The following is an 18,888-nucleotide window of genomic DNA, read 5'->3' as shown; positions in this document are numbered from 1 at the left end:
TGGGACAGTATATCAACAGACAAGCGAAAGTCTTTGTCGGCGATTCTCTTCTCCATATGCACGCACGATATGCAATGGATCAAATGGCCTTTCCTTTACCACCCCAACATCAAGCCCTCCCGCCCCACATCACTCCAACACCTCCCACACAGTCTCGACCCTTGCTTGTCCAGCTCCTTTGCCGCACTTGGAGAACCCAGACCGTGACCTCGACACCACCTTGCCCCTCCGTTCACCCGCCTCACGTTGCAGCCTGCTAATTGCGTCTCCCTGGCCACCCGTCCTCCATGCGAGGGCGTCAATGGCTGTCTTGCTGGGAGAAGCAAGATGCGCCCAGCACCATGATGTAATGCAGGTGAAGTCAGATGGGTGGGAATACCCATCGGGGGAGATACGGGTACGTTATCGCGGGTTAGGGACTACGATATCTTCAGGCATTCCACCTTCACGAGTCGGTGACCAAATGACAAGCTCTCGAGCACAGACACATCAGCGCGCGGAAACATGTCTCACATTTCTGTCGTACAGAAATAATACATGTCTGTGTGCGTGTGTGTGAGAGAAATGCTTTTGGAGTGTATGTAAAAAGTTAAAATCCTTTTCATTTACAAGAGTAAATGTCTTCACAACGAACACATAATACCTGGATAGCTATGTTAATATTATTTTAATCTCTCAGTTATAAACAGAGGACAACAGAGTGACCAAGGCTTCAGAACTACACTTCCCATGTTACTCCTACAGCTACAAACTTCAGACACAAGTCAAAAGCACTCGAGATTTACTCACCCCTGCCGCGATTTCTCCGTGACGTCGGGGTCCTCGGACAGAAAGGGCGAGTCGTTCTGATAGCGCAGCACGACCTCAGTGTTTCCCGACGGGCAGCTGGTGCCCCTCGATAACCCGCCTCCCGCTCTGGGACTGGCTTCGAACCGCGGACCCTTGCCACCTGCACGCAGTTCCGCCATGACGCCGCCCGTGGAGGGACCGTATACGTACAACTCCCCTTCCACAGGAGGAGAGCTTGGAGGGGGTGTGGAGGAGGAGGAGACGGGGGCAGATGTGCTGGCCTGGACTGAGGTAGTGTACTGGTGATGCTGGGAGGAGGAAGACGACGAAGAAGAACCGGAAGCCGTCACCTCGTAGGAGCTGGAGTGATGGTGATGGTAGCGGCTCTCCAGCACCCGCGACTCGAACACCCGCACGCCACTGGTGCCACTACCACCACCAGCGCTTGCGACAACGCCGCCAGAGCCGGTGGCGATTTCACTCAGCGGCCGCGGCTGCTTCTTGTGGGGCGAAGCACGAATGGCTACACCATTGTTCGGTTTGGGCGAGGACAGAGGGGCAGGTGAGGAGGAAGAGGAGGGCAAGCTACTGTGGTCGTCCACGCTGCGCCACTGGTAGCTGGAGGAAGGTCGCTGCCTGGGGGTCGCCTTGGGCTGATTGTTGTTGCTGATGTTGCTGCTGCTGCTGCCGCTGACTCGTGCTGCTTGCGGTGGTGGGCTAAAACTGGGAGGCACTGATGGGAGGGGCCTGTTCGCCATGTGGATCTGGTGCCGCACCTGTGAACAAAAAATAAATAAATAAAAATGCTCAAATGACAACATTAGCTTCTAACTGTTCAAATTTCACACGTCGGAGTGTGGCGCGAATATTAAGTGCGAAGATGACAGTTCGACAACTGCATCATTTAAAAGTCTTAACACGAACATACCAGCTAAAAAAATAATTTTTAAAACCTCTAGTTCCAAAGAACGAAAATTCCCTTTTCTGACTTGACAAGAAACACAACCAGCATATAATGAGTTTATACAAATTAACTTACTGCTCAAGATGTGAACAGAACATTTCAAATTGCTTTTCATTTGATTGCTCCATTTTGCAACCACTTGAGTCAGGCGATGACGCCAACTGACAAGACGATAACAATCCCACTTGTTAACTCCACACGTACGCGCGTGCAAACACACACAACAGATCGAAGAGCGTTCAGTTAAAAGTTTCCTGAGCTGCATGAACATCTGCTGCACACACCAGTCCACCAGAGGCCAACCTTATTAGTTTTGTTGACTGGCGCAAACCCTCTGGGTCTGCTGGATATTAGCGAGACAAAGAAACAATAGCAGACTGCCGACTAAGGAAAGTTCAGGTCAACATTTTTATCCTTGGGACCACAAAAAATAACTGTTTACTCTGCTGTTTCCAGAAGTGCTCATCCGTCCTCCTACCACCTTTCCCTGCCTCATGGCTTGTGTCTGTATGATTGTATAAGCGAGATGTGAACTCTTTAGGGTTTTTGTTTTCCTTATTTTAGCTTTTGTTTTCAACCTTGATGCTTCCGTTGTGTAGAGCTAGTGAATTTGAAATGAATGACCACTTAATTTAAGTCAACTGTGGGTCAAACGTCTTTCTTGTCAGAAACACAACTGTTCAAAACTCAAGGCAGCAAGGCCCTCTACACATTTCTTCATCTGAGGAACGATGCGCTTAAAAAAAAAAACCCAATAAAATACCCCGAAACTGAAGGAAATTATGGATGCAAACAGGCACACAAATAAAACATGAAGCACCGTCTTTGATGAAAACAATGCGCCATGCTCAGCACGACTACATTAAGTTTGCATGAGAATAAGAAACAACCCCAAAACAAACAAGCCCCACCCCACCGCCCCAAGGGGAAAAACTCATGGAAAGAATCCAGAACCCTATATGAAAGCATATTTCTAAAGTCTTTTGCTATACTCCCCCCCCCCCCAAAAAAAAAGACTGTTTTCCCACAAATCACCAATGTTATCCACATACACAAGTATGTAGCTGTTGCAATGCCATGCTCACTCCTCTTTCAATGGCAAAATAAACAAACAAACAAACAAACTAATTACAAACACACTAAATTTTTCGTTTGTGTCATTCCCGTACTGTTTACTAGCGTTCCATTATTTCCCTTACTCCCTCAACCTCTCCCCCACTCCATCCCTGATATCCTACCGCACCAACAAACTGATATCGGGTTAGCTATTTCTTCTGGATGCCATCGATGAAGCTGTGTGTGTGAAGACCTATGAGGGGAGATGGAGGGAAGTAACGGGGGCGTGAGATGGGTAGGAACTCGGGATCCATATTACTGTTCCAGGTGACATAATTATCACTATCGTAGTCCCGGGTAGCTTCCTGCCAGACAGGTGGAGGGAACTGCCGGGGCGGACGTGTACCACTATGACCACCACACTCCGCTGCAGCAAACACTCAGCATCCGAGGCCTCGCCAGCGCGTGACGGTAATATATTGATCATCACCTCGGGGCACAGCCACATCCACAGACCTTGACCTGTCCATGGCAACCTGCACATCCAGTGTGCTAATCATCGATCTCAACCTGTCCCGGCTATCGGTGCACGCATGCTCCAATCACTTCTTTGCCGTACGCACGCGTGCACGTGTGGTCGATACCACAGAATCTTGCCCTTAGACCTACATTTTAAAAAAATTTCTTTTAACACTTCATTGCTAACAGGCGCATGGTGACTGCACCTTCTACTTTGCGAGCATGTGCTGTCTATTTAACGGTCACGTACCATTGTTCACTTAAGTCAGGTTGCTTTGAGAACATCGAGTAAGCATCGACAAGTAGTAACACATCAGCTGCAACTTCGTTATTTCATTTCGTCGACGCTGGATTACAATATAACGTAAGAGGACGCAGCTGTGGATGTTTTTATTTTCGAGGGGACGGCTGGGTGGGAGAATCGAGGCAATGAAAATAATATGAAAGCTTTGTTTCAGCTGGGTTAGTAGACTAGTTCTAGAACACTGTTCCATCTCCACTACCTCTCTCTCTCTCTGCGAGTGTATGTGTGCCCGGGCGCGCTTTGTGTTTGGCAAGTCAAATTGTAAAGGTAGCCAAATGCTGTAGCATGATGATTAACTGTAAAGCAGCTCCACACTCTCGCTGTGAAAGCCACTTATCTCTCCATATTTGTGCCCGCGCTGACCTTTCTTTCCCCTGTCTTTATCTGACGAACAATGTGCGAGGTGTTCCCACAGAGACTGCCACAGGTCCGCCCTGACTAGTCGCTTCTTTGTGTGCCAGACACTGGCCACATTCTTCTAGGATCAGGTGGCGTCTTCCGTGCCCTCCACTATAAAGGGAAGACAAACAGTTTCCTGGTCTTCGTCTACAAGATGGTACGCGTTAGTTCCCCTTCATGTCAGAACTGCGCATGGTTCGCCTCCTGACGGCAACCTTAGACACAATCTTACAGGGCTGTTTACTGCTGGATAATAAATACGGCATATCTCTATCAAATTCACTTGCAATGCCTTAACAAGCCCAGAATACAAAAGGAGCTCTCTAGGTTATGGACTTGAAACAGTAGCACACTCCCCCCACCCCCAATTTGGTTGTTTTTTTTGGGGGGGCTTGACAAGACTTTCAAGATGGCCACACAATACATTGGTTTCTTGTGTATTTGTCATCATTATTATCTGTAGACGGCTTGTTTTAATCACATCAAAAGAATTCCAGAATTCCTCTTATTTCTCTGTCAACACAAAGTATATAACTGCTTAAGGCATGAAAAGTTGCTTTAAGAGGAGAATTTTGACTAAAGTTAATCATGTTTGTTTATCAGAGACGATATGCTTTCAGTACAAGCAGTGCATTTCACAATGAAGCTAAAATGTTTTGGATGAGTTTGTTATCTTTAAATTTACATGCAAAAGATGACCAGTAAATTCCAGGGAGAGAATCCAGACATTCAAGAACAAACGCCTAAGGAGGCTGCTCCAGATCTCATACGGAAAATATAAAACCTATGATTTTGTATGGTGTCATCACAGTTGCAGGATACCAGGCACCCCTACTTGCAACAGTCAAGTGGTGTAAGCTGATCTGGTTTGGCCATGTAACCTGGGCACAATATCTTGTCAAAGACTGTCCTTCAATGAAATAAATCGATCAACTCTGAACACTAAGGCTCGATGTTAATCAGCACTGATGCAAATCAACATTCACTATTGCCCATATTTACTTATTATGTTAACAAATAAGTTTGTTGTCTTAAACGTTGGAGAATACAGAAATTCATAACAAGTGACCAAAAATGGAGAGGGGGGGGTAATAAGGGGAGAGTATGACGAAATTATTGTTTCAGACTCACAGAGTCAAAGGAGTTGCTTCCCTTGACTGCTCAAACACTTAGGCTTTTTCCTTGTTTTCCACAACTAAGTCTCATTTTTATCCACTATAGTAATGAGTGTGGTGGTTATTTAAGCCAGTATTTTCTAAAATTCAAAGTACCGGCACCTCAGATGGCAACAAATCAGCCAACTACATTCCCAACAATTAGCATGCCAATGTCTGAAACTGCCATTCCTTCCTCCCCCTAGCATGCCAATCCTAGCAAAGAGCAGACACTGCTACATCACATGTGCTTACACAGTTTTAAAAAGTTGACGTGTGGGAAAGACCATGACAGCTTATCACAGACAAGCTTGCAGTACAATGTTTGTATGCACTGCAGAAGGCAGTTTCCACTTGCAGCAACCTCTCTCTACTCCTCCCCGATGTGAAATGGTTACAACGACATGTTGTTTATTTATGTACTCTGATTATAAAAACCCTACACGTTTATACAAAGATCAGACTGCAACATCATCTTCCCATGACAAAAGAAAGCTGCTTCTACTATGTATTTATCACATTTAAATGTAACTATGACAGAAAAAACTAGATTGTGCTTAAACAAAAAAGCTGCCCAAAAGACAAATTTAGGTGCAAACCACAAAGCGGGGAGGAGAAAGGAGGTGGGAGGCTCAGTTATGGGAAGAGAAGACCACAAGAAGTATGTAAGAAAGAGGCAGGTCTTACATCCTTGCAAGTAACAACAATTAACGACTAAGAAAGTATATATATTCAACTGTTTTACAAAAAATTGAAAAAAAAAAATGTGAAGAAATAAAGAGAAAAGTTTGCTGATCTGAGCAGTCTGGATTGGCTAGCTTCTGGAAATTTACCTTATCTACTGCATAGATAAATATTTGTGTTTTTGGTAGAGAAGCTTACATAAAAAAGTATCGAAGAACATCTTATCAAACAGAATTAGTTGGACTGGTGCTGTTTACATGATAACTTTCACTACTATATGATAAAAGGACACTGAAACAAGTTTTTATGCAATACAACAGCTATCTGTCGATAAAGTTGTTCTCACCCATAAAAGTTTAACAGCCAACTTTTTAAAAATGAGTTTAAACACTGCACTCAAAAATTACTTTGCCTCATGTCCTATCAGCTTGATGCTAAGCCATTTTATTCTAAAAACTGTATTTTTAAAATTGTCTCCCCTGGTAAAACAGAGAGCTTTTTCTGCTCTGTAAATTGCCCGCTGTGCTGTCTTAACACTCCTGAATTGTCCAGTGCTCTGAAAAATCCTTCTCCCACAAGTGTAACATTTCATCCTTCTTGACATGTGAAAACATAGATAACATACATACCAAACAAAGTGAAAAGTTGATATCTAAATGAAAAGGACACCAAATTAAACAAAAAACTGACAAAAGCTATTTAACTGGAATTAAACGTTAACCAACTTTATAAATACATCACTCCAAAAAAAAAAAAAAAAAAAAATAATAAATAAATAGCACAGGTAAAGGAAACAAGCAGAATGTCATGAAACAAAACAAACAGAAAAGAAGCAGGCTTAAAAGCCTCAAACTACCCATGCATCTCATCTCACCTGTTCATGTCTGACGGCTTTCTGATCTGTTTCCCTCTCACTTGCATCAAGGCACAACGATGCTGCTGCCGTGGATGTCGGTTCGACTGGCTGTGTTTCGCACCCATTTGAAAGAAACCTGCGGTCAATCTCATTCTTGAGCACAGTGACAGGGGACCCTTTGAATTTGGAATCTTTCTTGGACTCGATGGACACTCGAATGGCCTGTGCTGACAGTGGGTGGTGGGGTATGACACACGACACCTGCTCCCTTGTGCAGGCGGCTCATCGCTAGGGGAAGGAAGCTGGGCTGGGAAAAGTGGGGCAGAGTTGTGTTTGGTGATATTTTTGTGCACATATGACTTTCCCCCACCTGCTCCTTTTGCAGATTTGTCAGAACTCGAGGAGGGCAAAGCATGTGGCTCACTGAGGCGAGATGGTATCGGTTGGGAAGTAGAAGGCATGCTGACCTCATGGAGGGAAAATCTATGCTGTACCTTGTCCACTGCCTGCTTGGCCTGCACATGAAGCTAGCAACATCAAATTATGGCTGACAATCAGCACAACTATTTGCTATGTAATCAACACTAAAACGCAAACAATTTACATGATGTACATGATGCTCGGAAGTCTATGAGAGAAAAAACGCTTTGGACCAAATCGGAGTATATACAAATTTGAATTGAGATGTAAATATTTCTCAAACTGGCACCCAGTAAAAAATGTGAAACAGCTCTGAAAAGGAATGTCATGAAGGTGGTGTGGGTAGAGTAGGGGGATAGGGACAATGGTACTGAAGACTTAAGCACAAGAGATAAGCAGAAATGTATTACAATCAAAACCAACAGATGGACACAGGGAAAAGCATGTACCCAGTCCTCAATAAGATGGCCTGATTATGTCTTATAAATAAACAATTTGTGAACTCACCCACACCCTCTGTCTGCCTACAACTTCTGGCTCTGCAGTCAAATCTTCCTGAGCCTGCCGCCTCTGCTCCATGCGCTGGATGGCCTGCTGGGAGAATGGGGTAGGGCGTGCAATTTCTGCAAGCTTCCGCTGCAGCTCTGCCTGTTAACAAGACACCCAGAGGTCATGAACTACTTAATGGCAGGCTCTAGGCATACAAAGCATGTAAGAAATTGTTTGTTTTCTTGTTTGGCAGCAATGGTGACACTAGCATGACACTGTTTTGGTGTTTACATTACTCAATAAGTAACTACTTCAGTTCACATTAACAAATTAGGAAAAAATGTAAGCTGCTTCAGGTCTGACACTGTAAAATTCAAACAAAAAAATCTTATAAACAGAATTGGCACAGTGTGTGTGAGAGAGAAGAGAGCCGATGAAACCCATAAAAATCCACACTTGTCCAATCCTCACCAATTCAAGCAGGAACATCTTTCTCATCTATAGGAAGGTCATGGACTATGGTTGGTGTATATTACTCATAGCACTTTGTTTTTTTTATTGGTGTTTACTTTTTCTAAAGTGCTAAATAAAATGAAAAAAGTCTACCACATGGAGCAAAATGTGATGTACCTATAAAAAACAGAACAAAGTGGGACATTATCACTGTCAGTTTGAGAGGGTAGAAAAACCAGAAGGTGCTTGAGGAATGCAGGAGGGGTGAGTGCTGAAAGAGTGAGTTGCGTGGCAGATGGCACCACCCTAAATTTATATATTCATATTTATAAATTCCCCCTTACCCCACCCCACCAGAGTCTCACATCCTCCATTCTGATCTGCTGTGATGGCAGCCTTGTACACTATCTTTAAAATATATCAAATCCTTGCCAAATTAACTTGCATATGCCTTCATAAGCCCAGAGTACAAAAGGAACTCTTTAGGTAGAAATGTCCCAGACTCTCCAAGACCCTGTACACTGTCAGTCTGTTAGGTGACAGAATATGACATCACCTGTATCATGCCTGGATACCTGGCTAATTTTTCTATATATGACCCGGTTTGTCTTGTTTAGGAAAAATCCAATAAGAGCATGCAGCTTTATCATTACAAGTGTGTATACACTTCGAAAACAATTCTCAAGAAAACTTTACCCCAGCCATCAGTATATTATTTTTCTATACAACTTCTGTTTCTTTTATTTTCATTGTGACAGTCACATGTACAAAAGAATGTACATTACCTACTCAAACTGAAGAAAATGTTGCATTTGTTACCAATAAATTTTCTGTCACATTTTATGAACATTTTGTAGATATGAAAAATGATCTACCAATCAAATAACAATTTGTCTTGACAACCTTGCCAGTTTTCTCCTATAAATACAGGCATGAAGACTAATTCTTCTTGGGATCAGCATATTGACATTCCCTGAAAAACTTAGGAGTAACGTTATTGTTATTCGTTCAACGTTAAGTTGTAGTCCAAACCTGGGCTTGCTTTTCAATCTCAAGAAACTTTGCTCTCTGTTCTGCCACCTGTGCTTCAATCAACTCATGGAATGTAGGCTGACGTTCTCGTTGCTGAGCATAAGCCATCTTGAATGCATTGCCAATTATGGTGTTTAGTTCTGTTGCCTAGGAATGGAGGCAAATGCATTACAAAAAAAAAATGTTTTAATGCCTGATACCTCAAATATTTTTAAGTGTCATCAACTCACTTAGATGCATAAATAAAATAGGAAGGAACTAACTGAAAGTTATTATAATTCTTTAAAACAAATTTTGTTGAGATACAGATTTTTGTTTACAACGGGCATTCAAAATAAACTTACAATAATAATGTGATTGTAAATGCATTTATTTACCTGGTCTGGTGTCAGTGTGGTGAATACATGGCAGTACTGCAGATTCATCTGCCCCTTGGGCTCCCTTGCCAGAAAAGAGAACTGACAGTGATCCGGATCACAAGTTGCATATGCTATTCGCTTCAACTCATGAAACATGTACAGTGTCTGGGGAAAAAGACCAACAGCCAATACTTTGCAATTAGCCAGAGAAAAACAAAGAAATTCTAAACTAGCTACTAAATATTATAGTCCTCTGTATTCATCCTTTTTAAGAAAGTGCTGGTATCTATTTCTGAATGTTATTGAATTAATGAAAAAAATATACTTTCACCTGACGACAACAAGAGACACATTTATGCAGAACCAAAATAATACAAGAAATGATACAGGTACTAAGAAAGAAAAGAGGAAGAGTCAGTTATGGAAGTGTACCCAGAAGAAATCTTCCAAGAATTACCAAATATGGCAAGACCAGGGTGTGGATAATGATAAAACCAATATAGCTGTGAGACCTGTATTGTACTTTTTGACTCGCATCTTCACCAAATACTACACACCCATTCTTTTTATATATGTTGACACAATATTTAAAGAAATATGAAGAAGATACTTATGTTTAGAAAAACAACTCTCTTTCTGGGGCTTATTTTGTTAGACAACTCTACACAGTCCTACTAAAAGCCAGGAATAGTTAACACCATCATGCTTGAAGATGTCTTACCTGTAAATCACTGCTGAACACCTTGACACCACCCAAAGAGATGATCAAGACCACTTTCTTGCTTTTTGTTACAGACTGAAAACAATACAACAATGGAATCTTCAGAAAACAATTTATGCGATTTTCGTAAGTTGTCATGCATGTGTGTGTATATACATATATGTATTTCTACACCAAAGTGAAGGTCCTTCACATGGCGGAGTCAGTACATGCTTTACAATCTGGAGTTAATGCACTATACAAATCCTATTATTATTGTTATTTGCTACAATCTGGACTTAATGCACTCTACAAATCCTATTATTATTGTTATTTGCTATCCTCAAAGGTTAAGGAGCAGCAATTGTATGCTGAGCAGTGAATGAGATTCTCTAGCTCATTCAGTCATGCCTACTTTTAAGAAAAGGAAGTCACCTCTTGGTTGGATAATGTTCTAATGAATAGTTGTCATTTGTGGAAAAATTCCAAAGCAGATCTATTTATTTCTGTGTTAACCCCAAACCATCAGTTCTGAGATTGCCCGTTGCTTCCAAAAATATCCAGCATGTGTGACCTACTTCGGAGTCTGTTCCTTTGCAATTTTTTCTTCTCATTTTCCTGCAGCCTCTTCTACAACTAACAGAACCTTATATTCAGCAGCTGAATCTTCTCTCCTGCCTGCATATGTATATCATGGATCCTCTGATAATCGGTTTACCAATGCTAAAGACACACACACACAGAGATAAAGGTGCTTATTCATACTGTCTTTTCTCTTCCCCACAGACCTCTTTTCTTTCTCCCATGAAAACCTAATGAATGAAATCTTTTGCCTGTCATGTAGTTTAACAGATTCTAAACAAATACTTGTTGTAGCAACCACTTTATGTGTACCTGCTCTTTGGTCCCTTTATAAACTGCAGCATAGAAATACACTGTCAGTCCAACTTTCACAGTAAAAGTGAGAAGATGAATTAGAATTTAGGCTTTTTTAGGATCAACCCTCTCAGGTTTTAATAAGAAGGAGCTTAAAACAAATCAGGAACTGTTTGCTTCTGTGAAGTTGCGTGAACAAAAAAGATTATAGGAAAGCATCATGAGAAATGAAACCAATCTGTGAGCAATACCTACAATAAAATAAAACATGAAGCCTGAATATTTAGCAATAAACATGTTACAGCCATCTGCCTTTTTGCATACTTCAGAACTGTTAGCAATAATCTGTTTGTGCTCAGCCTCTTGTGACAGGCTAAACCCAAGTGAAAACATTTTTATTGAAGGGAGGGCAATTGGGAAGAGCTATTGTATGATACACCTCAAAGACTTAACGTTGAAAGCATCTGTGATGCTTGTACTTTATTACTGGGTTTGATCATCTGTATTTATTTCTGGACTTTATTGTTTTGTTTGTTGGTCTTATTTTACTTTTTTTTTTTTTTTCTTTTAACCTTGGCATATCGCAGCCTCCAATGCAGCAACAACTATTAATTTAGGCAGCTTTTACTCAGTTCTGATATACTCAGTTCTAGTCTATTTCAAGACAAATATACTGATTCCCTTTTCTCTATTTTGTTTTAAATCTGCTACCCCGCCATCACTAAAGCATTGTTTGGGCATTGGCTCACTTTAATTTTCCTGTCTGCCTGGCTGAGTAATGTAATCACTGGTATTAAACGACGCCGGGCATCGGACAGGGCAAACAAAAACAAATGCAGCTAATCGGGTGTGGCGACAACCCTTACCTCCAGGGGGAAAATACCCCCAAGCACGTCTCACTGGGGACAGGTCTGGCGTTTCATATCTGTCTGGCACGCACTTCATAAGCAGACCACGCGTGCACCACACCACCGGAAACGACATGCTGTGCCTTTTTTCCCTCCTCTCCCCGCTACCCCATCAAAGCCACCCGCTGATAAGGTTTCCTTTGGCTACCCACGATCAATGACAATGTCGACGAGTACTTATTTTTGAGTTTGGCTGCAGTCTCATAAAATTTGTCATTAACGCCGCCACTTTCATTCCCACCATTTCTAAGACAAAGTATTTGTTTTGATTTTTGACAATGTGATTAGAGTTTTCTTTCGTTGTTCTTTCATCCCCTCAATTACCTTATGCGCCCATTGCCTGGTCGGCCTAACAGGTAGGACAAGCGAGGTCTGTACAGTGCTGAGACCAGTGTCACCCACAGCAGAGGGGGCTGAAAATCCAGGAGGCTCGCGCAAATGCACGGGTGTACCCTCTTGTATCAAGTGCAAGCAAACCCAACACTTTTTCTATTTCTCACCCCAGTTTCTCTCTCTCACACACACAAACACAATGCAAGTGTCAAACCACCGCACTGCACTCTAGGTTAATAAGTCTTAGCTCGGCATCCAGACAGGAAAGTGGTGTGCGGTGCCAGACATGCGGTCTGTCCAAGTGCTGCACCGTCCTCAGTCCCGCCAACTACGTGGCCTTAGAATGACATTTCCTCGGCGGAGCCGCGGGTTCCCAGGCGGCACTGGCGACCCTGGCACATCTCTTTTCACGATAAGCGTAGCAAGAGAGTTAAAAAGTACGCTTCTTCTGCCCCTCACTCCTCGCAAGAGGCACAGATCCTTGACGATGGCTAGGCACAACCGGTGCATACACGCATGCACTCTCTTTCTCTCACGAGGAACAGGGTCTCCCCTAGCTACAGTCGCGAGAGTAAAAACGGGGTGAAAGGTTATCGCGCGCATCGTCACAACGTGGATGGCGCTGTAGGCGGCGTGTTTACCCACCCGAAGAGCTTGCAGCTGCGTCTCCACCACCCTGGCTCTCGCATCTTCATCTGTGCCCGTCACGGAGAACGACCCGATGTACTGCAACACAAGAAAAAAGAAACATACAAACTGCGTTCACTTGTTTTTCTTTTTCTTTTAAATGTAGGCACATGTAAATCATCTCTCGCCACTTGCACCTGTCACAGCCCACCGTCGAGCTGGCATCTGAACATCTAACATCAAGTCAACCAAAAGAAGATTCTAAATGCAGAACCTTCCTACTGCAGCCTGGCGCCACTGAAACCTCTTGGGAGAATCCCTCCCCCACACACCTTTAGCTTCAGCACGCCTCACCCTCTCAATGCTTTTCTTTTCTAAAGACCTTTATTTTACGAGAGGCCTGGCAGATTTGATGGTATCTAAAAAGACTCGCCCGTTTATAACATGGGACAGGTGGCGCTGCCGCCGCTACACTTTGTCTCGCTAGTTTGCAGACCTGCTAGATGTAACATCGAAAGCTTCTACTGCTGCTGTGGCCCCTGCTGCTAAACCCATATCTGAGGTGCCTGGTGGCAGAAAACAAATGACTGATTTAAGAAAGAAAAAAAAAAAGTGTGGGATACCACCAACAGAAGTAGCTGAGCTGGAAACGCGACTTCAACACCAAAAAAGGTCATTTTGCCTCGAACAGGTTAAGCTGTAAAAACTACCGGGGAAGTTTTTGTCTACAAGATCGCTGTTATTTCAGTTTATTACATACCAGGAGCTACAGTAATTTAGAACTTTCACATCACCTTCAGTTTTCTGAAAACTGCCAAGGACCAAGCGCAACGATTCCTGTCACCAGAACAACATGTGGTCACAGGATTGTTAGTGACTGTGCAGCGAAACAATGGAACTCTCACCCTTTCCGTATCCGCCACCTACCCACAATGGAATCCTTTAAATGTGCCATGAAAACATCCCTCTTCCTTAAGCATTACTCCTAACAACAGTCCACACAATGCTAGTCCTTTTTCACAACCTTCTTAACTTTTTCCCATTATTGCTACTTCCCTACTCGTCTTCCATTTCACGATACTCTCAGTTCTTGTTACTCGGGTCCTCTGTGCGTTTTTTTTTTTATTTGTCTTTTATTTGTCATCAGTACTGTTGTTTATCCATCCGTCGTTCATGTGTTGTTTGCTTGTTCCTGTTTCCCTCATATGTTGTCCATGACTCGTTCTTGTTCTTAAGCACTACGAACATGCTCCTTAGGTAGTGAGTATGCATAATATAAATTTTGCATTTATCATATTGAGATCCCGCACTTAATAAGATCATCAGCAGCAGCAACTGATTAATCTACATTGAATAATTTAAGGAGACAGTATATTAGTTTTTCTTTCTGTTAGTCATTGTCATGCTGAATCGTTTTCAAACAAGCTTAAAGATGACGAGAACTTAGGATAAGAAATTCATGATATGCACCTACAGTGAGTTCTAAAAACGAAATGTACAAAGCATTGACATATAAACATCGTGTATTTAAAAAAAAACAACAACCTTAAGGTCCGTAATATTTGTTTATCAATGTCCTCTCTCGATGAGTAGGATCAAAATATATTCAAGTGTCTTAATTATCTAAGCACCTACATGTTCCAGACTGCAAGATGCTTGCAAGGAACAGAAATTCTATGCACCAGAAGTGGACCTCAATGCCTCACCTTGTAGCCAACCCTGTGGTTGTCGGCGTCAAAGGTTTCCCTAGCACATGCAACATGCAGCCGTGACCCCGCATACTGGGCTGGCTGCCACCGAATGCTGCACAGAATCCAGGGTCTGGCACTTGGACTAACAAGCTCGCTGTCTTCCGCACATAGTCCAAGCCACTGCCTCATGCCAAGAAGTTTAAACAAAACCAGAAAGGTGTGCCAGGAAGGACCCTGGAGCAAACAAGGCTTTTCTTCTTTTTTTTTTTTTATTTTCCCTTGATTGCTAAGTGCTAAGCCCACCTCCTCCCCACTACCCCCAACCACAAGGGTGGGGCGGATGGGGAATTTGAGGGCCTGTAGTGAATAGTCCCAGTGGAGGGAGGACGTTGACAGAAGAATGAACACCTAGGGGAGTTCTGAGACTCCAAATATAGAGGCACTACAAACGAATTCTGGCAAGTCTTCGGGGAATTTCAATCATCGATTAGCCCAAACACACAGACAGACAAACATATACACGAGACTTGACAGACTGTTTTTGATCGAAAGTCTCTGGCGTTCAAACCTAAGTTCTGATGCAAGAATGCTCACGCTAGCTACGATTTATTTACATCGTCACTCTGATCACGTGATCCAACAAGGACGTTGGCGCGAGGTGACAAAACATTCGGCTTTTGTGTGCGCATGCGCAATGGCTGATCTGCCTGACGTCGATCGAATTCTGTTGGTGGTGAGATGTGGACCGTGCTACTGTCTCTAGCATCTCACCTCTCTCGCACGCACACTCCACAAACAGGAAGTGCTTGTTACCCTGGCGCCAAGCACGCTGATGTATTCGACTACAGAAACTGGACAGTGAGCGACAGAGGAGGGAGTGGGGAGGACAGGGATCCGGACACATCCCTGCCCCACTCAGCCACCTTGGTGTCTTGGCTAGCAAGGGACTCAGACGAAGTCATGGACGTCAGCTCTAAAATTAGTGCACGCCGGCCAGAGTCTGACTCACGAGCTCTCGGGCGAGAGGAATCTTTGGGGTCACCAAACATCGGGAAAACTGCCACCAGGACCTCCGTGAACATCGGAAAAAGTTGTTTACCCAACTAGGCACATCATTACTATGTCAACGATTAGCAGTGTCAGAGACTATCTTGAAGCGAACTACACTCGGGGTAAATGAGTAAATAAACAGGTGGCTATTGGCAAAACCGGACTGTGAGCAGACATCCATTTTGGTGGTATGCTGGGGTTCGAGTGTCAAGCGATCACAAAAGTGTTTGCTTTAGCATCCAACTATCCTCAGACCGACAGAACGAACGAACAACTGATTACGTCATCGGCCCATTACAAGGAGTAAGTGGTTTACAGGTGCATAAAGAGCTAAGCTCTAAGTCACGAGTAACTAGTAAATACATATACAATTTGACAACAATTACATTAACCCTCTATCTCACAGTCCAGTAGACAATGCTTTTATTCAAGAAACATTCATACAAATCTGAAATGCATTAACAAACAAATATCGACAGATCGGATAGGATCTGAGCGTAACAAAGCTAACTTTAAACTAGATGGCCATCTGCGGGACTTAATGTGTGGGAAATTTTCTTAAATACTAGCGCATGCCGGGCTAACAAAAATAAAATGCAGTTCTGACTCTTCGTTATCACGACAGAATGGGCAGTTACGACCCTTAGCAACAGGGTTAATGACTTGTCTTAGGGCTCGTGAGTTTATGGGTGACACACTTGGTCTGACTCTAGTCAGGGAGCTTCAAACATCAGCAGACAGACACAATGACGCATCGGCGACTTTTGCTAAAGGTTTTATGTCTGAGGGAGGAAAACTTGGCAGAGGGTGCCGGGTCGTATGGGTAAAGGGTTTGAACGCATTTGCCTCCCATCACCTCACCTTTCCTCACCACGGTGTACTTGTACGCGCAGGTGCGGGGCTAGAGGAAATATCAGATCGCAGAGGAAAAAAAAAGACCTTGTCGACGATGCAGTCTGCAAGTCACATGATCGAAACTGTTGCTGTCGATGACTTCTCGAATTTCTACACCCTTACTCACCACTATCGATCACCATCACCAACAAACCCCGTCCACCAACACTTCGATCGATTATTTGTCTGCGTGCGTGCGTGCATGTGGCAGAGGGTGAGGGTAAATTTCATCACCTAACCTCGCTTTGGATTTCTTTGGCTCTCGTCAAACAGTGACTTGTTTTTGCGAAGCAAAGCCTCACCAGCCTGGAGACGAGAGGATGGGTTGCAGACGAACGAGACAAACGTGCCCTGCGTACTGTCCCCAGTCTTCTCGCCCCCGTACTCCCCCGCCAGCATCCCCCTCCCCGCCCCGTCACAGACGTAAGGGACGGGGAAAAGGCACAGACTGCAGCAGTGCAAGACGAGATAAAGGCATCTTCACACGCTGCGACTGTGTGGATACTGCATCGGCATAGGACATGATAAAGGCATCTTCACACTCTGCGTTTGTGTGCAGACTGTATCAGCACAGTCGTAATAAAGGGACCCTCACACGCCACGACTTTGTCGAGAAGCGATACCCACTACACCAATTCCCTCCCCCTTTCGTGGCGCGACATGCAGGCTCCTACGAGGCTATTCACAAACCAAAACATTTCTCAGCCAACGACTTACATTGAAATAAAATTTAACAACTCATCATACATCGTTATCCATAATGAACATGCTAGTGCAACTTACAGTAACAGGAAGGAGATTAAAAAAAAAAAAAGCACGATGTGAGAGAGGATGGTCGCAAAGCGCAAGCGAGGTTACCTTCAAATGCACTGAAAAGAGCGAGGCGCTTGGCTGCACTAAACGCTTTGCTAATAAGTCACTTTTGCCGGACTAGACCTTCTCTCCCTTATAACCCCCACCTCCATCCCATATCCATCAACGACGAGTTTCTGCCTTTGGCTTCTTTATGGCTGCGGGGAGCCGTTTCAGCACATCCAGGGGTGTCCGGTGGTGTAGCGGTTAAAACACTCGCTTGCCACCATTGCAGTGATAACCCAACAAAAAAAGTTCAGATCTCCTCTCGGGACGCTCTCTGCATGTGACACCATTTTCGCAAGCATGGCCGTCGGAGGGGTAGGGAGGACTTTCTCCGGCTTCCTCCCACATCCATCATTTCTTGCCCTTTACAGTGCAAAATCACTTGGTGGAAGCACTTCCAGGCAAATCAACCAACTTCAGCACTTCCGCCATAAACGCATTTGCTTCCGTTCGTCATCGGAGGCAGCCGAAGCGCTGAATTATGAATCACCAATCATATTCATATCCTCAGCTTTCGGTTCAATCGGTGCGCAGACAGCTTTAAAAAAAAATACTACTAATAAAATAAAAATAACCTCCACATCCCTCATCTGTAGTATATTTTCCCGCTTTACGTAAATAGCACCTTACCGCTCGACGAGAAGAGACTGAACATCCCTGGGACCAGAGAAACCTGCACCACGGCCGTCCAGTCACCGGGCAGAGAGACAGACTGTCATCCTGACCCCAGCCGGCCTCCGTGCCGCCGGAGAGGTGGGAAGGTAGGTGGGTGGGTGTGGGAGCGAACCCCCGTATTCCCTGGTCTGACTTACCTTTTCAGTGCGTGCCGGACAGGCGGGATGAGAGTCAGGTGAGTGGGGGGTGAGGGAAGTGGTCAGGTCACACTGCACTCGCGCCGCTTGCTCGTGGACACAGACACGCCGCGGGGTTGCGGAGGGACGTGGGTCGGGCCCGGCCAAGAGGGCCAACGTGTTTGTTCACCGTGTTTATTTCTGAAGTCACCTTCGCAGGTGAGACGCTGTTTGCGCATGGGCAGGAGCTGAAACATCAGGTCTGGTTTGCTAGTATATCTTTTTTTCTTTGCTTTTGTTTTCTGATTTTTTACGGCTTCCAAACAAGTTCGTTCGTACGGTCACCCGGTCCGGGTTTTGGGGCTGGGAGGATGGGGTTAGGGGGTATCGCCAGCCAAAAGATAATACCACTTTATGGCTTTCTGCATTAGTTACTGTCTCCCCCTCCACCATACATTATATATATATATTTGTGTGCGCGCGCGCGCACACGCACACACACAATTGTGAACGCAGCAAGCATCTCCTCCACACCTCCACCACTACGCCCAACAGTTGCGAACAATCCAAGCTACCCGACATCCCATGACAAGTTTACTCACACCACAAATCAATCGGACCCCACTCCCATCAGTCGATCAAGTGTTTTGTTTCGCACGCATATGTCGTTAGTTCTCCTTTA

The 18,888-nt window shown here is 44.1% G+C and overlaps 1 protein-coding gene across 1 annotated transcript in view; it reads right to left on the bottom strand.

Moving 5' to 3' along the window:
- Nucleotides 1-1,164: 1,164 nt before the first annotated feature.
- The window catches only part of LOC112555074, a 32,449-nt gene continuing 14,725 nt past the window's right edge, over nucleotides 1,165-18,888 (bottom strand). The window contains exons 2-8 of the mRNA XM_025223251.1: nucleotides 12,941-13,021; nucleotides 10,200-10,274; nucleotides 9,497-9,643; nucleotides 9,120-9,266; nucleotides 7,653-7,793; nucleotides 6,744-7,240; nucleotides 1,165-1,565 (exon numbers count right to left, since the gene is read on the bottom strand). Coding sequence (XP_025079036.1) covers nucleotides 1,313-1,565; nucleotides 6,744-7,240; nucleotides 7,653-7,793; nucleotides 9,120-9,266; nucleotides 9,497-9,643; nucleotides 10,200-10,274; nucleotides 12,941-13,021 — 1,341 coding nt within the window. The 3' untranslated portion in view covers nucleotides 1,165-1,312. The remainder of the gene's footprint in view (nucleotides 1,566-6,743; nucleotides 7,241-7,652; nucleotides 7,794-9,119; nucleotides 9,267-9,496; nucleotides 9,644-10,199; nucleotides 10,275-12,940; nucleotides 13,022-18,888) is intronic.

This window comes from Pomacea canaliculata, linkage group LG2 (genome assembly GCF_003073045.1).
Source record: "Pomacea canaliculata isolate SZHN2017 linkage group LG2, ASM307304v1, whole genome shotgun sequence".
Lineage (NCBI taxonomy): Eukaryota > Metazoa > Mollusca > Gastropoda > Architaenioglossa > Ampullariidae > Pomacea > Pomacea canaliculata.
This window is presented reverse-complemented; position numbering and strand designations above follow the sequence as displayed.